Raw genomic sequence first — 16898 nt, forward strand, 5'->3', positions numbered from 1 at the left:
TAGTGTAATGACCTCAAGGTCCATCCATGTTGTCGCAAAAGGCAGGATTTACTTCCTTTTTATGGCTGAATAGTATTCCTGTGTGTGTGTTTGTATACATGGATAAAGAAATACCACACATGCATCACGTTTTCTTTATACATTCACCCCTCAGTGGATACTTTGATTGTGAATAATGCTGCAGTGAACATGGGGGTACAGATAGCTCTTTGATACCCTGTTTTCATTTCTTTTATTTATTTCTTTTATTTTTTAAAGATTTTATTTTATTTATTTGAGACAGAGGGAGAGAGAGAGCACAAGAGGGGGTAGGGTGAGAGGGAGAAGCAGACTCCCTGCCGAGCAGGGAGCCCGATGTGGGACTCGATCCCAGGACTCTGGGATCATGACCTGAGCTGAAGGCAGTCATTTAACCAATTGAGCCACCCAGGCGCCCTCATTTCTTTTAGACACATACCCGGAAGTGAGATTGCTGGATCATATGGTAGCTATGTTTTTAATTTTTTTTTTTTTTGAACCTCCACACTGTCTTCTATAGTGGCTGCACCAATTTGCATTCCCACAAACAGTGCACAAGGATTCCTTTTTCTCTACATCCTCCGCAACACTTGTCTCTTGTCTTTTTGATAATAGACATCCTAACAAGTGTGAAGTGATCTCTTATTGTGGTTTTGATTTGCATTTCCCTGATTAGTGATGTTGAGAATCTTTTCATGTACCTCTTGGCCATTTGTGCATCTTCCTTGAACACATGTCTGTTTAAAGTCCTTTGCCCATTTTCTTTAAGTTTATTTATTTATTTTTAGTAATCTCTGCACCCAGTATGGGGCTTGAACTCACAACCCTGAGATCAAGAGTCACACGCTCTGACTGAGCCAGCCAGGCGCCCTACCTTTGGCCGCTTTTAATTGGATTGGTTTTGGTTTTTTGTTGTTTTTTGGGGGGCTTTTTTGCTCTTGAGTTAAGTTCCTTATATTTTTTTGATATTAACCCCTTATTGGATAGATGGTTTGCAAATATTTTTTCCTATTCTGTAGAGTGCCTTTTAAATTTTGCTGATTGTTTCTTCTGTTCAAAAGCTTTTTAGTTTGACATAGTCCCACTTGTTCATTTTCATTTTTGTTGCCTTTGCTTTTGGTGTCACATCGAAAAAGTCTCTGCCAAGGGGCGCCTGGATGGCTCAGATTAGGTTAGCGTGCCTTCGGCTCAGGTCATGATCCCGGGGACCTGGGATCGAGCCCTACGTTGGGCTCCTGGCTCAGCGGGGAGCCTGCTTCTCCCTCTCCCCCTGCTCATGCTCTCTCTCTCTCTCTGTATCTCTGTGTCTCAGATGACTAAATAAAATCTTAAAAAAAAAAGTCTCTGCCAAGACCAGTGTCAAGGAACTTTTTTCATGTGTTATCTTTTGGTAGTTTTACAGTTTCAGGTCTTACATTTAAGTCTTTAGTCCATTTCGAGTTAATTTTTGTGAGTGGTGTAAGATAGGGGTGCAGTTTCATTCTTCTGCATGTGGTTAATCCAATTGTCCCAACACTGTTTATCAAAGAGACTTCCTTTCCCCATTGAACCCTCATATCTCTCTTATCAAATATTAGTTGACCATATATTGATGTATGGGTTTATTTCTGGGCTCTCAATTCTGTTCCATTGTCTTTTTTTATTCCAGTACCATACTGTTTTGATTATTATAGCCCTGTAATATAGTTTGAAATCAGGAACTATGATGTCTCCAGCTTTATTATTATTTCTCAAGATTGCTTTGGCTATTCAGGGTCTTTTATGGTTCCAGATGAATTTTAGGATTTTTCTCCAATTTCTGTGAAATCTGTAGATGGCTTTGGGTAGTATGGACATTTTAATAATATTAATTCTTCCAATCCATGAATATGGGATATCTTTCCATTTATTTGTGGCTTATTTAATTTCTCTCATCAGTGTCTTAAAATTTTCAGGGTATAGATCTTTCACTTCCTTGGTTAAATTTATGCCTAAGTTTTTTGTTTTTTGTTTGCTTGTTTGTTGATGTGGTCAGGTCTTCACTGCAAATCCAGAGATGTCTTTGGGAGCCTTCTGACATGGGCAGATCCCTTGTCCCCACACCAAAGGCTCCAGCCTGGTGCATGTTGTGGGATCTCATGTCTACCTTTATGGCTTCTCTGTCTTTGTCTTCCTTTACTGTATTAGCTGCTCTCAGTCCTCCTGCTCCTTGTGGGCCTTTGACAAGTTCATCAGAGGCCGAGAGAAGCTCTCTCTTTTGGTGTATAGACAGTGTATGGACTTGAAATAGACTTGAAACCACCATTTCTGATTGCTTAGAGGCACTTTTTGTCACTCTGTGGGCTTCGGCTGCTGGAAAATGGTCGCTGTGTGTTTCATGCCCTGCAACCCACAGGGACCCATTTACCAGGGGCATTTTTGGCAGAGTCCCTGAAGTGGCTGAGTGGCCCTTGCCAGCCAGGGAGGACCTCCTGCGTCTGCTGCTCTGCTAGGTTTCAGGGCTGCTCTGGAGCACACACCACCTCTATCCAGGGCACTTCCAAACCTGTATCTGAGCTGCAAGGGCCAGCTTAGGCCACAGTGACTTTATTTTTATTTATTTATTTGTTTGTTTATTTATTTATTTATTTAAAGATTTTATTTATTTGAGAGAGAGAATGAGATAGAAAGAGAGCATGAGAGGGGAGAGGGTCAGAGGGAGAAGCAGACTCCCCGCTGAGCAGGGAGCCCGATGCAGAGCTGGATCCCAGGACTCTAGGATCATGACCTGAGCCGAAGGCAGTCGCTTAACCACCTGAGCCACCCAGGCGCCCTGCCACACTGACTTTAAAGTCTGCTCTCCTGGAAGACATAAGGATGTGCTCTCCAAAGGTGAGATGGGCGTCCTCGCCCACTATTGGCCCTGAGTGTGGTGACAGAGCCACGATGGCCCTGCCATGTTGGCCTTCCTGCTCCCCTTTATGCCATGTTCTTCCCCACCACACCTGCTTTCTTCCCAGCCTCCTGCCCCTCCCTTCCTGCCTGCTCCTCGTAAAATAAACCATTCTCCCTGCCACCTGCCTTGGCCTCAGCAGCCCGAAGCCTGCATAGGCAAAGTTTGGAGAGGGTTTTAGAGGATGCTAGAAAGAAGGGAAGCTATGTGTTCCTGGAGGGCAAGAAGAACCCTTCTGGTTCCTCTCTGCAGTCCCTGCGGTCACTGTGAGGGTGAATGCTAGTTACCTTGTGGTCACCTGGAATCAGGCACACACAGAGGCTAAGAAAGACAATGCCCCCTTGGCTGAGGAAAAGCTCAGTGACCCGAGGATGCTGAGCTTTGGGGTCTTCTTGGGCAAGCCAAGCAGAACCCAGAGCCTCCCATGGTGCAGGCAGGCAGGCAGTGGGTAAAGGCACCGTTTTGACTGGCTCTGTGGCTCTCAGGCAGGGGGCACATGCCAGCTCTGGCCTCCTCGGGGAATTTACCAGCATCTCCAGGCCTCAGCTTCATCATCTTGAAAATGGGATAATACCCACCTTTCCGGGCAATTTCCAGGACCAGATGAAGGAACAAGAAATCTGTCACCCATTGCTTGTCATCTGAGGGACTCCCTGATCTCTTGAGGGGTGGGGGAGGTAGCCCTGTGGCCTCTTCGTGAGTGAGGAGGCAAGGGCTCCGGAGAAGGCTGATCCACTTAAAGAGAATTAATTCGTTGTGAGACTGGAATGAAATGGTATATAACGTGGAGGCTCCTGCATGGTGCCCAGCTTGTAGTCCACTCTCCATCAGTGTTAAGGGTGTGGGCCTTTCCTAATGGCCATGCTTTGTCAAGGCTCATTGTATGAACTCAGCCCTGTGGAATGGCTGCATAAGGTAACCAGTGGTCAGCTCCGTCTGGGCCACTGAAGATACTCAGGCAGCCAGAAATGTCCTCTGTTGCCGGGCACATTCCAGGGAGGCATTTCCCACTAGCTGACCGTGGCACTGGGGGGTGCTGGTGTGGGAAGGGCCAGGTGATTGTATGGGCTGGTTTACAGAGAGCTGAGAAGTTCATGGGGCGCCTGGGTGGCTCAGTCGGTTAAGCGTCTGCCTTCGGCTCAGGTCATGATCCCAGGGTCCTGGGATGGAGCCCCACATCGGGCTCCCTGCTCCACGGGAAGCCTGCCTCGCCCTCCCCCACTCCCCCTGCTTGTGTTCCTTTTCCTCCCACCATTGTGCTGTCTGTTTCTCTGTCAAATAAATAAATAAAATCTTAAAGAAAAAAAAGTTCCGGAAGCTGTGTTCAAGGTTGGAGAGACCCTTCAGTGGGTACCTCTGAATTCCAGGGGGCCTCTCCCCTGTACTGTGGGGACTGGGAAGTTTTTCCTTTCCTCAAGTGCGTACAGCAGCCTCCTGAATGGTAATCATAACATCATGGTCCTCATTTACTGCCCCCCACCCCCAACGCAGGGCACTGTGCTAGGTGCTTCAAACATACTCTGTCATCCTTACTACAGTCCTGCAAGGGAGGCACTCATGTGCCCACTTTACAGGTGAGGAAGCTGAGGCTCAGACAGGCTTGTCCTGGGCCATTTAGGGAGGAGGTGGCAGAGCTGAGATTCAAGCCCACACTGGCCATCCGGCCAGAACCCACGCGCACTGTGCTTTTGAGTGGCTAAGGCCTATGTACCTAATTTTTCCAGACAGGGGAAGAGTGAGCAGGGTTTGGAGTGAACATGGACCTGGGAGCTGACTGGCAGCAGAAGCCCACAAACCGTTTATTAAGAGTAGAAAATCCTTAGTCATTGCCAATTTGAGTTGCAGAGGCAGCGTTGTGTGGGGCGTGTACGTGTGTATGTGTGAGGGTGAGTGAGTGAGTGTGAGTGTGTGTGTGTGTGTGTGTGTTTGCTTGCTTCCTCACATCCAAGGGCCAATAATTCACGTGGCAATTCAGGCTGTCACGGCCGCCCTCTCTGTGACAGAGCCTGAGTCCCATTGGCTAATGTCTCACACCCAGGAGCCCGGAGAGAGGAGTTAAAATGCTAATTTTCAGGGGCCGCTCAGTCATTTTGATCTCATTAAAACACCAGCATCCTTCTCATGCAAAACTGGTGCCTCAATTACCAACTAATTGCCTGATTATTGTGCAGGGACAGGCGACTTTAGTCAGCAAGGGACGCCTGAATTAGAGTGGAGGGATGCAGTGCCATCCGTGTGTGACCCTGGAGGAGATGGTGGGGCCACGTGGGAGAAGCAAAGGGTGGGGTTAGGGTGGAAACTCGGCTGCCACGGTGGTGACCCTGCTTTCCTCTCCTCCCTCCCCAGGTGCTGGAGACGTGTGTGAAGAACTGTGGCCACCGCTTCCACATTCTCGTGGCCAACCGGGATTTCATCGACAGCGTCCTGGTCAAAATCATCTCTCCCAAGAACAACCCTCCCACCATTGTGCAGGACAAGGTGCTCGCTCTGATCCAGGTAGGCGAGCGCCCCTCGTGCAATCTGTTGGGACTGAGTGAGGTGGGGCCCCTCAGCAGGGGGTCCTCGTGCTTTCCCATCATTTGGAGGAAAGAATGGAGACCCTAGACCCTCCTGGGTTTAAATACCTGTTGCGAAATGCTTCTGCTTCTCCGCTCATCGCATTGGAATAAAACCCTGAGAGGTAGCTCTCAAGCCAGTTGACGGAGCCTTCACTGGTTTTCTGGGTGTCATGGCTCTCTGTTGCCCCCAGGGGCAGGTGGGGGGCCCTGCGAGGCTCCAGGCCATCAGGGACAGTGTGGAGTAGGAAGGGCCGTACTGGAGCCATATGCAGGGCTGGTGAGGCACTGGGTCGGGGCCAGCTCCGCGGCAGGCGGGCTGGGATCGGGGGAGACGGTGTTAAAAGAGTGATTCACTGAGGAGATGACATTTCTGTTGGACCCTGAAGGATGTGGGGAGCTTGGCGGAGATGTTGGAGTGTGAGAAGTAGCGAGGGCGAGGAGGATAGCATGTGCATCGAAAACACATGACACATGCGGGATGTATTCGGTATTAATGGCTCTGTAACAAATTATCCCAAAACTTAGAGGTTTAACACAGCAAATGTTTATTAGCTCATTGTTTCTGTGGGTCAGGAATTCAGGAGCAGCTTAGCTGAGTGATTCTGGCTCAGGAGCTCTCAGGAGGTTGTGGTCAAGACGTCAGCCAGAATTGCCTCATCTGCGAGCTCGGTGAGCTGGAGGAGCCGTGTCCAAGGTGGCTCACCACAGGGCTGTTGGCAGGAGGCCCCAGCTGCTCGCTGACTATTGGTAGGAGGCCTGAGTTTATTGCTGTGTGGACTCCTGAGTGTCCTCATAAAATGGCAGTGGGTTGTCCCTAGAGCAAGCGATCCAAGAGAGCTCGGGAAAGAAGCTGTGGTGCCCCTTGGGACTGACTCTCAGAAGTCATGCACCATCTCTTCTGTCCTATTCCATTTGTTAGAAGGGAAGTCCCCAGGTCCAGCCTTAAGAGTCGGGGAATGAAGCTGCACGTCTTGAAGAGAAGAGGCTGCTTTAAAGCCATCACATGGAGCATAGAGTGTGATGAAGAATATCTGAGGCCGGAAGGATGGTCAGTCAGGGGCTTGTGGGCCGTGCATCCCGTTAGTCGGTGTTCTGTCCTGGGGGCTGTGGGGAACCACTGCACATTTCTGAACTGGGTGTACACAGAGGGATCTGGATTCTAGACCGAGCCCCCTGGTGACAGGGTGGAAGGCACATTTGTCAGTGAGCACATTAGTGCTGTTGTCTGCAGGAGCCAAGAGGAGAGGGGGGTGGGCTGGGCTGGGCAGGAGGCACTGTGATCCGAGGTAGGCACGGGGTATCCGAGGTGGTGGTGGCACCTGAGCCTGGAGAGGAAAGTGGGGCCCTGGCTGAGGTTCTCTCGGGCGTCCTCTACCTACAAGTCTTCTCCGTCCTTCAGACGGCCCCCAGAGGCCTCCCCACCCCTAGGTTTACAGCATCCCCACTCTCCTGTCACCCTCTTCTTTGGTCTTCTCTACTTCCAAGCTGACTTTTCTCTCATCTGCCTCTGAGTTCCCTGAGTGTCCAGGGACATTATATCCCCGGGGTCTAGAGCAGTTGACTGTGTAGAGTAGGTGATAGGTAAGTTGTTTTTCTGAATGAATGGGTGACCATGGTTTGCTGAAGCTCTAGGAAGGGGAAGAGTGTGGGTGACCGCAGAGCCGCCTCCTTCCTAGGTGGTCCCCATCTCTTCATTCTGCCCACCTGGCATGTCTTCATGTCTCTTCCTCCCTCCCTCCCTCCCCTTTCTTTCACACCCATTCTCGTGCGCACACACATACACACAGAGGTGCAAACCACCTCACCCTCTACCCTCCCCACCCCTACTTCTGCCGTCGACTCCCCCATTCTGGGCCTTTCCAGTACACTCCCCTGCCTCAACACCCCCAGTATTTGATGTCAGGCCAGTAAATCGTGACTTTTTGCTCACAACAGAGGGGGCGCCCCAGCCTGAACCCCTTGTGCGGGCCCACAGTGGCCACAGGCAGGGTCTCTCTGGAGTCAGGCCTGGAAGAAGCACTTCCTGTGGCCAGGCCCGGTGGGTCGTTGGCCAGCCCCTGCCAGGCACAGCTGTGGCCAGGCTTGTGATCTGCGTTGCCCCTGTTGGCAAGGGCACTGGGGAGCCTAAAGCTGTGACTGTCCCCAGAGACGTCGGCCCAGCTTTCCCATCAGGGTCACCGCCTGCTCTCAGCACTGCTTCTCCCAGCTGTGTAACCTCCGCAGGTATTTGAGCCTCTCTGGGCTTCTACCTCCTTATTTGCAAAATGGGGGCCTATGTCCCTGCCTCCCTACTCCCGAGTCTGAGATCAGCCCCTTGCAGGGGCTCAGCGACCGGTGCCTGTGTCATGAGGACTCCCCCTGCCGGCTCGGTGGCGGCATGTGCGCCCACCCACAGGGGCAGGAGCAGGATGGGCCCCTGAGGGCCTTGCGGGCTCCTTGTCCAGCAAGGATGTGCTGGACGGTCAGCCTGGCCCAGCTGGGAAAATGCCAAGGGCTTTGGATAAGGGTACTCTCTGGTGGGCTTGCTTACCTGCCTGGGGATGGTTCTTCCTCTCCGGGTTTTAAAGCTTCCTGAGGAACTTTTGTCTTTGGTTATGGCCACCCAACAGAAAGCAGACAGCATTCAGAGCTGGCGGCTGGCTTGGCTTCTGGAATGGGGTGGACAAAAAGCCAAACAGGATCTTCAGCCTTTTCTTTTTACCGAATTCTAACATATGTACAGGAGATCACAGATTTAACTAGCACGTACAACTTGATAAGTTTTTTCAAACTGAACATACCCGGGTAGCCAGCCCCTGTGTCATGAGGAGAATATGACCCACACCCAAAGTGCCCCAACCTCCTGGGAGGACCCCCTCATCTCACAGCCTGGATGGAGTTCTCGTGTTCTTGAACTTCATCTATGTGGACTCTGCAGTCCACAGAGCCCCCTGGTGACAGGGGTCTGTTAGGTCTGTGTGTCCGGCCGCGCCTTCTTTGTGGGTCTCACCTTGTCACTGGGTATGACCGTCGGCCTCTGTTTCCATTGCTCACATCGCTGGCCAAGTCCCTGTGGGTGAATGCACCATGGTTTGTGTATCCTTCCCACTGATGGTGGGGACGTGCTGTTCCCCATTTGGGGAAGTGCTCCCCACCCCAGCCGTTACGAAAAGTGCTGCTGTTGACAGGTAGCAGGTGTCTTTGGGTGAGCATGCATATCCATTTATATTAGGTGTGAAACTGCCATCTTTTTGGTCAAAAACAGTAAAATATTAGCGATTCCGTAGGGGTCAGCCTCACAGCTGGGAGCGGAATTGCTGGGTGGTGGGGAATGGCCATGCTCCAGTTTAGTACTTACACCAGTAGGCCGTGCTGTTCCTTCCCACCAGCACCCGAGAGCTTTAGGTGCACAACGTTTTCACCAACGCATCCGCACTAAAGCCCATCCAATGAGTGTGTGGACGTATTGCATCTTGTCAACCTGTTCTTAATTCCCTGGAGAAAGAAGAGGACTTTATTTGCCTGTTGAATATACTTGAAAGAACTGGGCAGTCCTCCCTGAGAGTCTGATATCCCCCCAGGAAGGACAGGTGCTGCTCCCACCATGACACAAGGGTCGGGGCGGGGGCAATGGCAACGGATCCCCGGCCCTCTTGCCAGCGTGGGAGGAGGCAGCAGGCCATCGTAGAAACACAGGGAGACCGAAAAGAGGTGTGGTCAAATTGTGTGGGTGCCAGAGCCATGACAGCTTCTTCCTCACCATCCTCGCCATCCAGGCGTTTCTAAGTGCTCTTCGGAGCCCAGCTGCCAGGAAGTGGAACTGGGCCAATCCCAGCCCTGCCCGTGGGGAGCTGGTGGTTTTATGGAGAGACAGAGGCTTGCAGATGATAGAGGGCCAGGGCCTACCCAGGGAGGACTTGAGCTGGCTTTGGGATATTTGAGGGGCAGCCCTAAACTCTGAACATACCGACACTTGAAAAGCTTTTAAGGCCAAGGGGTTAGACGGAGAAGTGCTCCCCACCCCAGCCCAGGAAGCATGGTTGGAGCTCCTAGTGGAGGTGGGACCTGAGGCTCTGATGACCAGGTATCAGCCTGAGTCCATTGTTCCTCTGATTGCTCCCCTACGGTGGAAGCAGGGAGGGGGCCTGTCTCCAAACCAGCTTTTCTTTTTCTTTCCTTCCTTCCTTCCTTCCTTCCTTCCTTCCTTTCTTTCTCTCTCTCTTTCTTTCTTTCTTTCTTCCCTCCCTCCCTCCCTTCCTTTTTTCTTTCTTTCTTTCTTTCTTTCTTTTTCTTTCTCTTTCTTTTGCTTTCTTTCTCTCTCTTTTTCTTTCTTTCTTTCTCTCTCTTTTTCTTTCTTTCTTTTCTTTCTTTCTTTTTCTTCTTTCTTTCTCTCTTTCTTTCTTTGTCTCTCTTTTTCTTTCTTTTCTTTCTTTCTTCCTTTCTTTTTTTCTTTCTTTCTTTTCTTTCTTTCATCTTGCTTATTTATTTGACAGAGAGAGAGAGCAGGGGAAACAACAGGCAGAGGGAGAAGGAGAAGCAGACTCCCCACTGAGCAGGGAGCCCGATGCAGGGCTTGACCGCAGGACCCTGGGATCATGACCTGAGCCGAAGGCAGACACTTAACTGACTGAGCCACCCAGGCGCCCCTCCAAACCAGCTTTTCTGAGAGTCTCCCTGTGCCTGTAGGGAAATGGGTGCTTGTCCTCACATGTTTTGGCCCCCACCATGCCTTCCAGTTCCTTTCCTGGGATGCTGATCACAGGCATTGTCAGCCTGAGATTGGCCACCAGCACACGTTTGCTATCAGCAGCCCTCTAGGGGGATTTTTGAAGAGAACCAGTGGATGCCTATCTCTCGTTCCCACATTCTGTCCCTTCTCTCATCGAGGCATCTGTATCCTCTGGCTGTCCTCTAGCCCTCTGTAGCCACCCCATCTTCCCCAGGCCCCCCAAAAGAGACCCCCCCGCCTCAGGCTTATGTGCACCCAAGGCCCTGCCTTTCAGATTGCCCTCCATCTCCCCCAGCCCAAGCCCAGCGCATAAGCTGTAAGGCAGGGCAGTTGGAAGTGGTTACCTGACTCAGGTGTGAGGGCCCAGTGGGCTTCCCCGCCACAGGAGTTTGCCCTTTGGGAGGGGAGCTGGTCTCCCTGGCAGCAAGAGAGGAGAGATGTTGAGAGCAGGGCAGCCTTTGAACTGCCTGCTACCTTCAGCCCCCGCTCTGTTTCTCACCTGGTCCCTGGGTGGCCTTTGGCTGCGTGCCTTTCTGTTTCTTCATGTGAAGTCCCATTTGTTCATAAGACAAGAAGGACACTTGTACTCTGTGCCATCCCTCAGACTTTCCCTTGCAGTTGCTTTCAGGAACAGAAATGCTACCATCCTGGTAGGGTAACCTCATGGTGATCATAATTCTCCTGCCTCCCTCCTCCTCCCCCCTTCCCCCTCCCCCCCCCCTTACCTTGCCTCCCCACCCCCTGCCTCCTAGCAATCGAATCTAAAAATACCCTCTTTCCACTGAAGGTTTTTCTTTCCACTGAAGAACGTGAGAGGGTACGGGTGGGGGCGGGAGCTGGAGGTGTTGTGTTCTTGGAAGGTGTCAGAGACATGGTGGCCTGGCCTTTGGCCACATTCCATGTGGACTGGCAGCTCTCTGGAGACCCTGTCACTGGGACTAGGCAGTCTGGTCCAGGAGCAGAAGCAGAACATGGCAGAAGCCAGAGAACGGAACCCACAATCTAAGTCAGCAGTCATTCATTGATCTGAAATTGGATGATTTAAAACTTTGTCAAAACTTGAGGGATATAGAAACAAGTACAATACAGTTTGTGGTAGTATAAGGCCCCAGTCTGGCATTTGATGTACAATCCCGAGGAGCAAAGGAAATGAAAGCATGAAATTCTTTTTTTTCTCTCCCTATTTGACCTTCCTCTGGGTCTTTCAGCCCCCAACACTGTAGACATATGCCAGAAAAGCACTTTGCTTTCATATAGGGCACCACCCCTGTGGCTCCCTGGCTTTAGGTTGGGGACCCGGAGTGAACCAGACTTCCTGAGCTTTGCCACCTCTCCCCTAGAGCAGATTCTGAAATATCAGCTGGGTCAGCTGTCCAGTGGGGCTCCTGCTTTCTTTGTCACAGTCACCTCAGTCCGTGGACAGCCTAACTGGCCGTCTTCCTGTGTTCTCCCAAGTAGAACAATAAGGATGCTTAGTAACCGTGAGTTCTGAAGTCAGTCTAATTTGACAAATGGTGATTGACTGCCTTCTCTGTGCAAGGACGAGACTCGATGTGTGCCTTCACAGGTATGACCTGTTGGGGAACAAGACAGGAGCACAGGTATTTGAGCATGGTGCCAGGAAGATGCGAGAAGCCCAGCATCTCTGGATGTATCCCGATTCTGTGTTCCCACTTATGACTGTCCTTTAAAGGTGCCCCCCGCCTTGCTCCCTCTTGGCACCAGAATCTTGTTCAGTAGAGAATGCTTCCATGAACATATGCTCTGTTAGCAGCCAGCTGACCCCACACCACACAGGGGTCCCATACAGGGGTTGAAATGGTAGCAGGCGGGAAGGGAGTAGATGAGCCAAGACTGCTTGGCTGCAGGTCTCAAATGCCAATCCCAGCTTTTGCCTAGGCAAAGAGGACAGTTTGTCATGAGCAGGCAGGGCTTCCCAGAGCCCTGGGGTGTGACTGGACCTGGGGAGGAAGGGACAAGAAGAGATCAGGAAAACCCTCCAAATCCTCTCTTGGCTGCACCTTCCAACACATAGGCTGTCTCTGCTCCCTGGTCGCCAGTGGGCATGTCGCTGCCTCCCAGGGCCTGCATCTATAGAGGACAGTGTCACCTACCCAAGGAGAGCAATCCAGCTCTCCCCAGGCTCAGGGCCAAGCTCCTGGGAGGAGGGGAAGCTGACTGGCCCAACTTAGGCTGTGTATTCCCCTCCTGGTGCCACAGAAGACACAGACCCAGAGAAGGGGGCCTGTTGGCTCGCTGTCGGGGCAGGCGCCCCGAGAAGTCTCCACTGCCTGGAGAGCATAGTGATGGTTCTTTAATTTCCATTCTTCCTATCTCTGATCTAGCTGAGATGGAGAGCAAGGTAAATGAAAAGTGGTCCCCTGGAGTGGTTTGTCCTCCCATAGAAATAGAGGTAGGAAACGGCACCAGGAAGAACTGTCATGCTTTTTTCTTCCCAGCCTCCCACAGCAGGCTGTAAACCTGGTCTTCGACCTTAAATGAACATGCTAGCTGCGTTTTGAAGCTAGCCTCCCGCGGGGACTCAGCTGGATTTTGAGTCCGGTGGTGGCAGCCAAAGCAGCTGGTGGAGAACAGGGCTCTGGGGCACTCCCTAGGGGGGCAGGCCTTGGTGCTACGGCTCTCCAGCTGGCACTCCAGACAGGCCTCTGCAGGCACCTTGGACCCTACTCAGCCTCCAGAAGGAAGTGTTGGCCAAGAGGGGCCGTCCTCCCACGGGTACTAAATCCCCAAGTGTGCAGATCAAATAAGTGGATCAAGGAAGGCCGGCTGACAGTAACGTTTGTGGTGAGACGCATCAGTCAGAATGAGCGAGGCTTTTTGGAAACTGACCTTTTAACTTCAAACGGGTCTGTTGGTTAGAGATAGAGTTTCTGTGGCTGCGTCAGGATTGGTTGGAATGCATCGCTAGAGCCAGGGAGGCACTTAAAGGCTTGTGACAACAGCAGAATTGGCAACAGAACCGTGGGCGCGAGACACTGTGCCTCCTCCTCTGGGTATGTATGTGGTGACAGGACAGGGTGGTTCTGAAGAGCTGAGCTTTATTTGGCGGGGGAGCCCTTTGGAGATTGTGCTTGCTTGCCCTTTCTTTCTTTCTTTCTTCTTTCTCTCTCTCTCTCTTTCTTTCTTTCTGTCTTCTTTTTCTTTCTTTCTCTTTCTTTCTTTCTTTCTTCTTTCGTAACTTCCAAAGAACAAAATATTTTCTTTTTTCGTTTAATATTTTATTTATTTATTTCCCGAGTTAGAGTGAGAGCACAAGCAGGGGGAGCAGCAGGCCAAGGGAGAAGCAGGCTCCCCACTGAGCAGGGAGCCCGATGCGGGACTCGATCCCAGGACGCTGGGATTATGACCTGAGCCGAAGGCAGATGCTTAACTGACTGAGCCACCCAGGTGTCCCAAGAACAAAATATCTAAAAAAAATTTTTCGAGTTTCATGTATCAATGCAAAGTGAATCTATTGGAAGTACGTGTTCTTTTCAGACTCTCTGCGTGGTGTTTTCATCGAAGGGACTCTAGTGACTGTGCTTTGCGGTGGCATTTGCCATGTGGGCAGGTGTGCATTGAGACTGTGGGCGGCTCAGGCTCTGCCGCCCCTGGGCTACCGTCACGTTGCCTCTCTAGCTGGGCTAGGCGGTCTCCACTTTCGTGTGCTCCGATCCACTGAGGAAACCCCACGTTAGCCTTTATTTCCCGTCACACATCAATTTCGCCTTTCCTTTCTGTTCAGTTTGCCTACGGCTCCTGCCTCCGCCCCTGAGAGCTCTGCAGAGCCGAGTGGCACTGCGGTCCCCACGGTGTCCTGCGGGCATGGCAGCAGGGCCTGCATCTTCACGCCCTTCGGCTGAGCGCCACCAGGAATTGATTTCCTGGCGATTAGGGAAATGCCTGCATTTTAGGATGCGCCACAGTGCTTAGGTGTTATTTCTCTGCATCTTGTTTTGTGTTTTTGTTCCTGCTCAACAGCACCGTTAAAAACCCACATTTCGCCTGTCACGTCGTGGCAGCCCTGGGGTTGGTGAGGGGGACAGGAACAGAGTGGGTTTGGCCAGACAGCATAGGCCTCTGCGAGAGCGCCTGGGCTGCCATTGGTGAGAAATGCTTCCTAACAGGCCCTCTCTTTCCTCCCAGGCGTGGGCTGATGCCTTTCGAAGCAGCCCTGACCTCACCGGCGTGGTGCATATATATGAGGAACTGAAGAGGAAAGGGGTCGAGTTTCCCATGGCAGACTTGGACGCTCTGTCTCCCATCCACACACCACAGCGGGTAAGCTTCCAGCTGGCATTTTCTAGAAAGACCTATTGCAGAACGGGCCAGCCACTGCCACCACCCTTCTGCTGCTGCCTTTGAATTATTCAGCTTGTCATCACGCTTTCTTAAAGCTTGAGGGCATCTCTTTTTAATAACAAGGGGGACGCGGGAGTGAGACAGCTGGGTGACTGGTGACTAAGTGGCAGCAGTGATCTTCCCCCGCCACACGTTCATCTGCCTGTGGAAAGATATAATAGAGGGATCAGTTCCGACATTTTCGTGGAAATAGCTGCTTGGGCGGAGCCATCCTTCCCGTGAGGGCCACTAGCACCTACTTTTCGGAGGCCCCGGGAATCTGGTGTGGGGATACCGGCATCTCCCTGGGAGAACACTGAGGCACCTCAGTGTTGGCAATGTGGGGGAGCTGATGATGCCACTGATCGTGGGCAAAGGGCGGCTTTTGGTTTTTTCGGACTGTACAGTTGAAACAGACTGAAATTTTATTTTGACCCACGACTGTTCAGCATCCATCTAGACATCCTTGAATTCCACCAGCCTTGGGATTCAAAGCCCAGGGTTGGCCCGTTTAGGGGCCTGCCATGGAAGCTCTTACTTACATTGTGGGGCAGCTCTGTGCTTCTGAATGGATGCCGTTCATCCCAGGAAGCTGGTACCTCTACTGGCTGGGGATCAGCCCCTGGCCCCGGGGGAGAGCCCGGAAGCTCCAGGATCTGGGAGAGGCACCTTGTCCCAGCACACTCTGCCTTGCTGGCCTCCCATCTGCCCATCCCTGAAATGGGGGCAGGAAGTCTTTTGCGTGGATCACAGTTAACGTTCGAGAGGCTATCTGAGATGTTCAAAGGGAAAGCATAAGAAATTATACTTTGTGAAGCATTATTCTCATTATGATCCCTCCAAACCACTTATATGCTTTGTGGAATAAACGTAACCTGTTTTATTCTTCTAATAATGACACAGAACCATGTTGTTGTGCCTATAATTACAAAGAACATGCAGTAAATGACATAATTACTATTTATATTACTCTCCTCGTAAAGGCCAAAATATCATCTTCTGGTACCAAACGGGGATCCATGATTAGCAAAACTTCGTAGCAGGCCCCCTCCACTCAGTTTCTGAGGTGGTCCTAATAATGGGAACCCTGACCAAAGCTCTCACAGAGCGCCCTCAGTGCTACCTTTCTGAGTGGCTTTGGTTGTCGGCGAGGAGCTGTTGGTAGCCCCCTTCGTGGATGGAGAACCTGGGTGCGGAGGGGGCAGAGGGATTCCTCCAGCCTCAGAGTCAGCTGTAAAGCCGGGCTCCCCGCCTGCCTGCCGGCTGCTGTGACGGGAAGGGCTTCCCCGGGGTGGGGTAGGTGCCAGGGCTGGCCACACAGGCAGCCCGGGTGAACCGAGGACTTTGTTGTTGCTGTGCCAGAGCGTCCCCGAAGTGGATCCAGCCGCAGCCATGCCCAGGTCCCAGTCGCAGCAGAGGACGAGTACCAGCTCCTATACCTCGCCTCCTCCTGCCCCCTACTCCGCTCCGCAGGCCCCGGCTCTCAGTGTGACGGGCCCCATCACGGCCAATTCGGAACAGGTACTCACTCGCAGACTTCTGGGCCATAGGCAAGGTGGCTGCTTGGCCTCGTTCACCCTTTTGGGACACATACGGATGCCTTCCCTGACCAGGCTCTGTGCTAGGTGGCAGCAGCCCACAGATGGAAGGGCCCAGGTCCTCTCCCGAGGGCTCACCGTGTAGTGGGGAGACGGGGGCAAAGACAGTCCGGCAGACAGGGTGGTGGCGTGGTTGCGGGAGCGGGAGCCAGGAGTTGAGCCCAGAGTTGAGCGCTGCTTGGAGGGTCACCCCGGGAGCTGATGCTGCTGAGGCTCTTGAAACTGGTGGGGGGGCTTCATCGGACAAGGTGTGGGGCTGGAGGCACGGAGGAGCGGGGCATTCACGGGAACAGCAGCTGGAAGCTTTGGAGGATCGGTGCAGGATCCGAGAGGCAGAGGGGGAGGCCAAAGCACAGCGACCGAGTTGCATTGTGAATAGCCTTGTGAGTCACACAGAGAGGTTTGGATTGATCTTGTAAGAAGCGTCAGCCATCAGAGGCTGGGGACGCGATCAGCGAGGTCCCATGGAGGCGGAGGCCAGCATGAGGGAGGCCCTTAGGAAGCACCCTTCCTGCCTTTATTCCAAACACTGCCCACCTTCCCTGAGTTATTTCCTGAGAGGCCAATGCCGTTTTAATCCCAAACTGGAGTTTTTTTAGACAAGTTGCAGAAAATAGTGCTTAGATGAATCTCTAAAATGTCCATTAGTTAAAATTTGAGAATTGATCAGACTTGGGCGGGGGGGACCAAAACCCTCTTCCAGTGTTTATATTTTTTAAGTCCTTATTTAATATTTGTGATGGCGTCATTATTATGGAAACTCA

The 16898-nt window shown here is 51.9% G+C and overlaps 1 protein-coding gene across 5 annotated transcripts in view; it reads left to right on the top strand.

The window, feature by feature from the left end:
- The window catches only part of TOM1L2 (target of myb1 like 2 membrane trafficking protein), a 115123-nt gene that overhangs the window by 69306 nt on the left and 28919 nt on the right, over positions 1 to 16898 (top strand). For all 5 annotated transcript variants that reach the window (XR_003525225.1, XM_027625443.2, XM_027625444.2 and 2 more), the window contains exons 4-6: positions 5276 to 5425; positions 14342 to 14476; positions 15899 to 16057. Coding sequence is in view for 4 of the 5 variants with exons in the window: in XM_027625443.2 (XP_027481244.1) it covers positions 5276 to 5425; positions 14342 to 14476; positions 15899 to 16057 (444 nt within the window). In the remaining variant the exon portion in view is untranslated. The remainder of the gene's footprint in view (positions 1 to 5275; positions 5426 to 14341; positions 14477 to 15898; positions 16058 to 16898) is intronic.

The sequence above is a fragment of the Zalophus californianus genome, chromosome 16 (genome assembly GCF_009762305.2).
Source record: "Zalophus californianus isolate mZalCal1 chromosome 16, mZalCal1.pri.v2, whole genome shotgun sequence".
In the NCBI taxonomy this organism is placed as follows: domain Eukaryota; kingdom Metazoa; phylum Chordata; class Mammalia; order Carnivora; family Otariidae; genus Zalophus; species Zalophus californianus.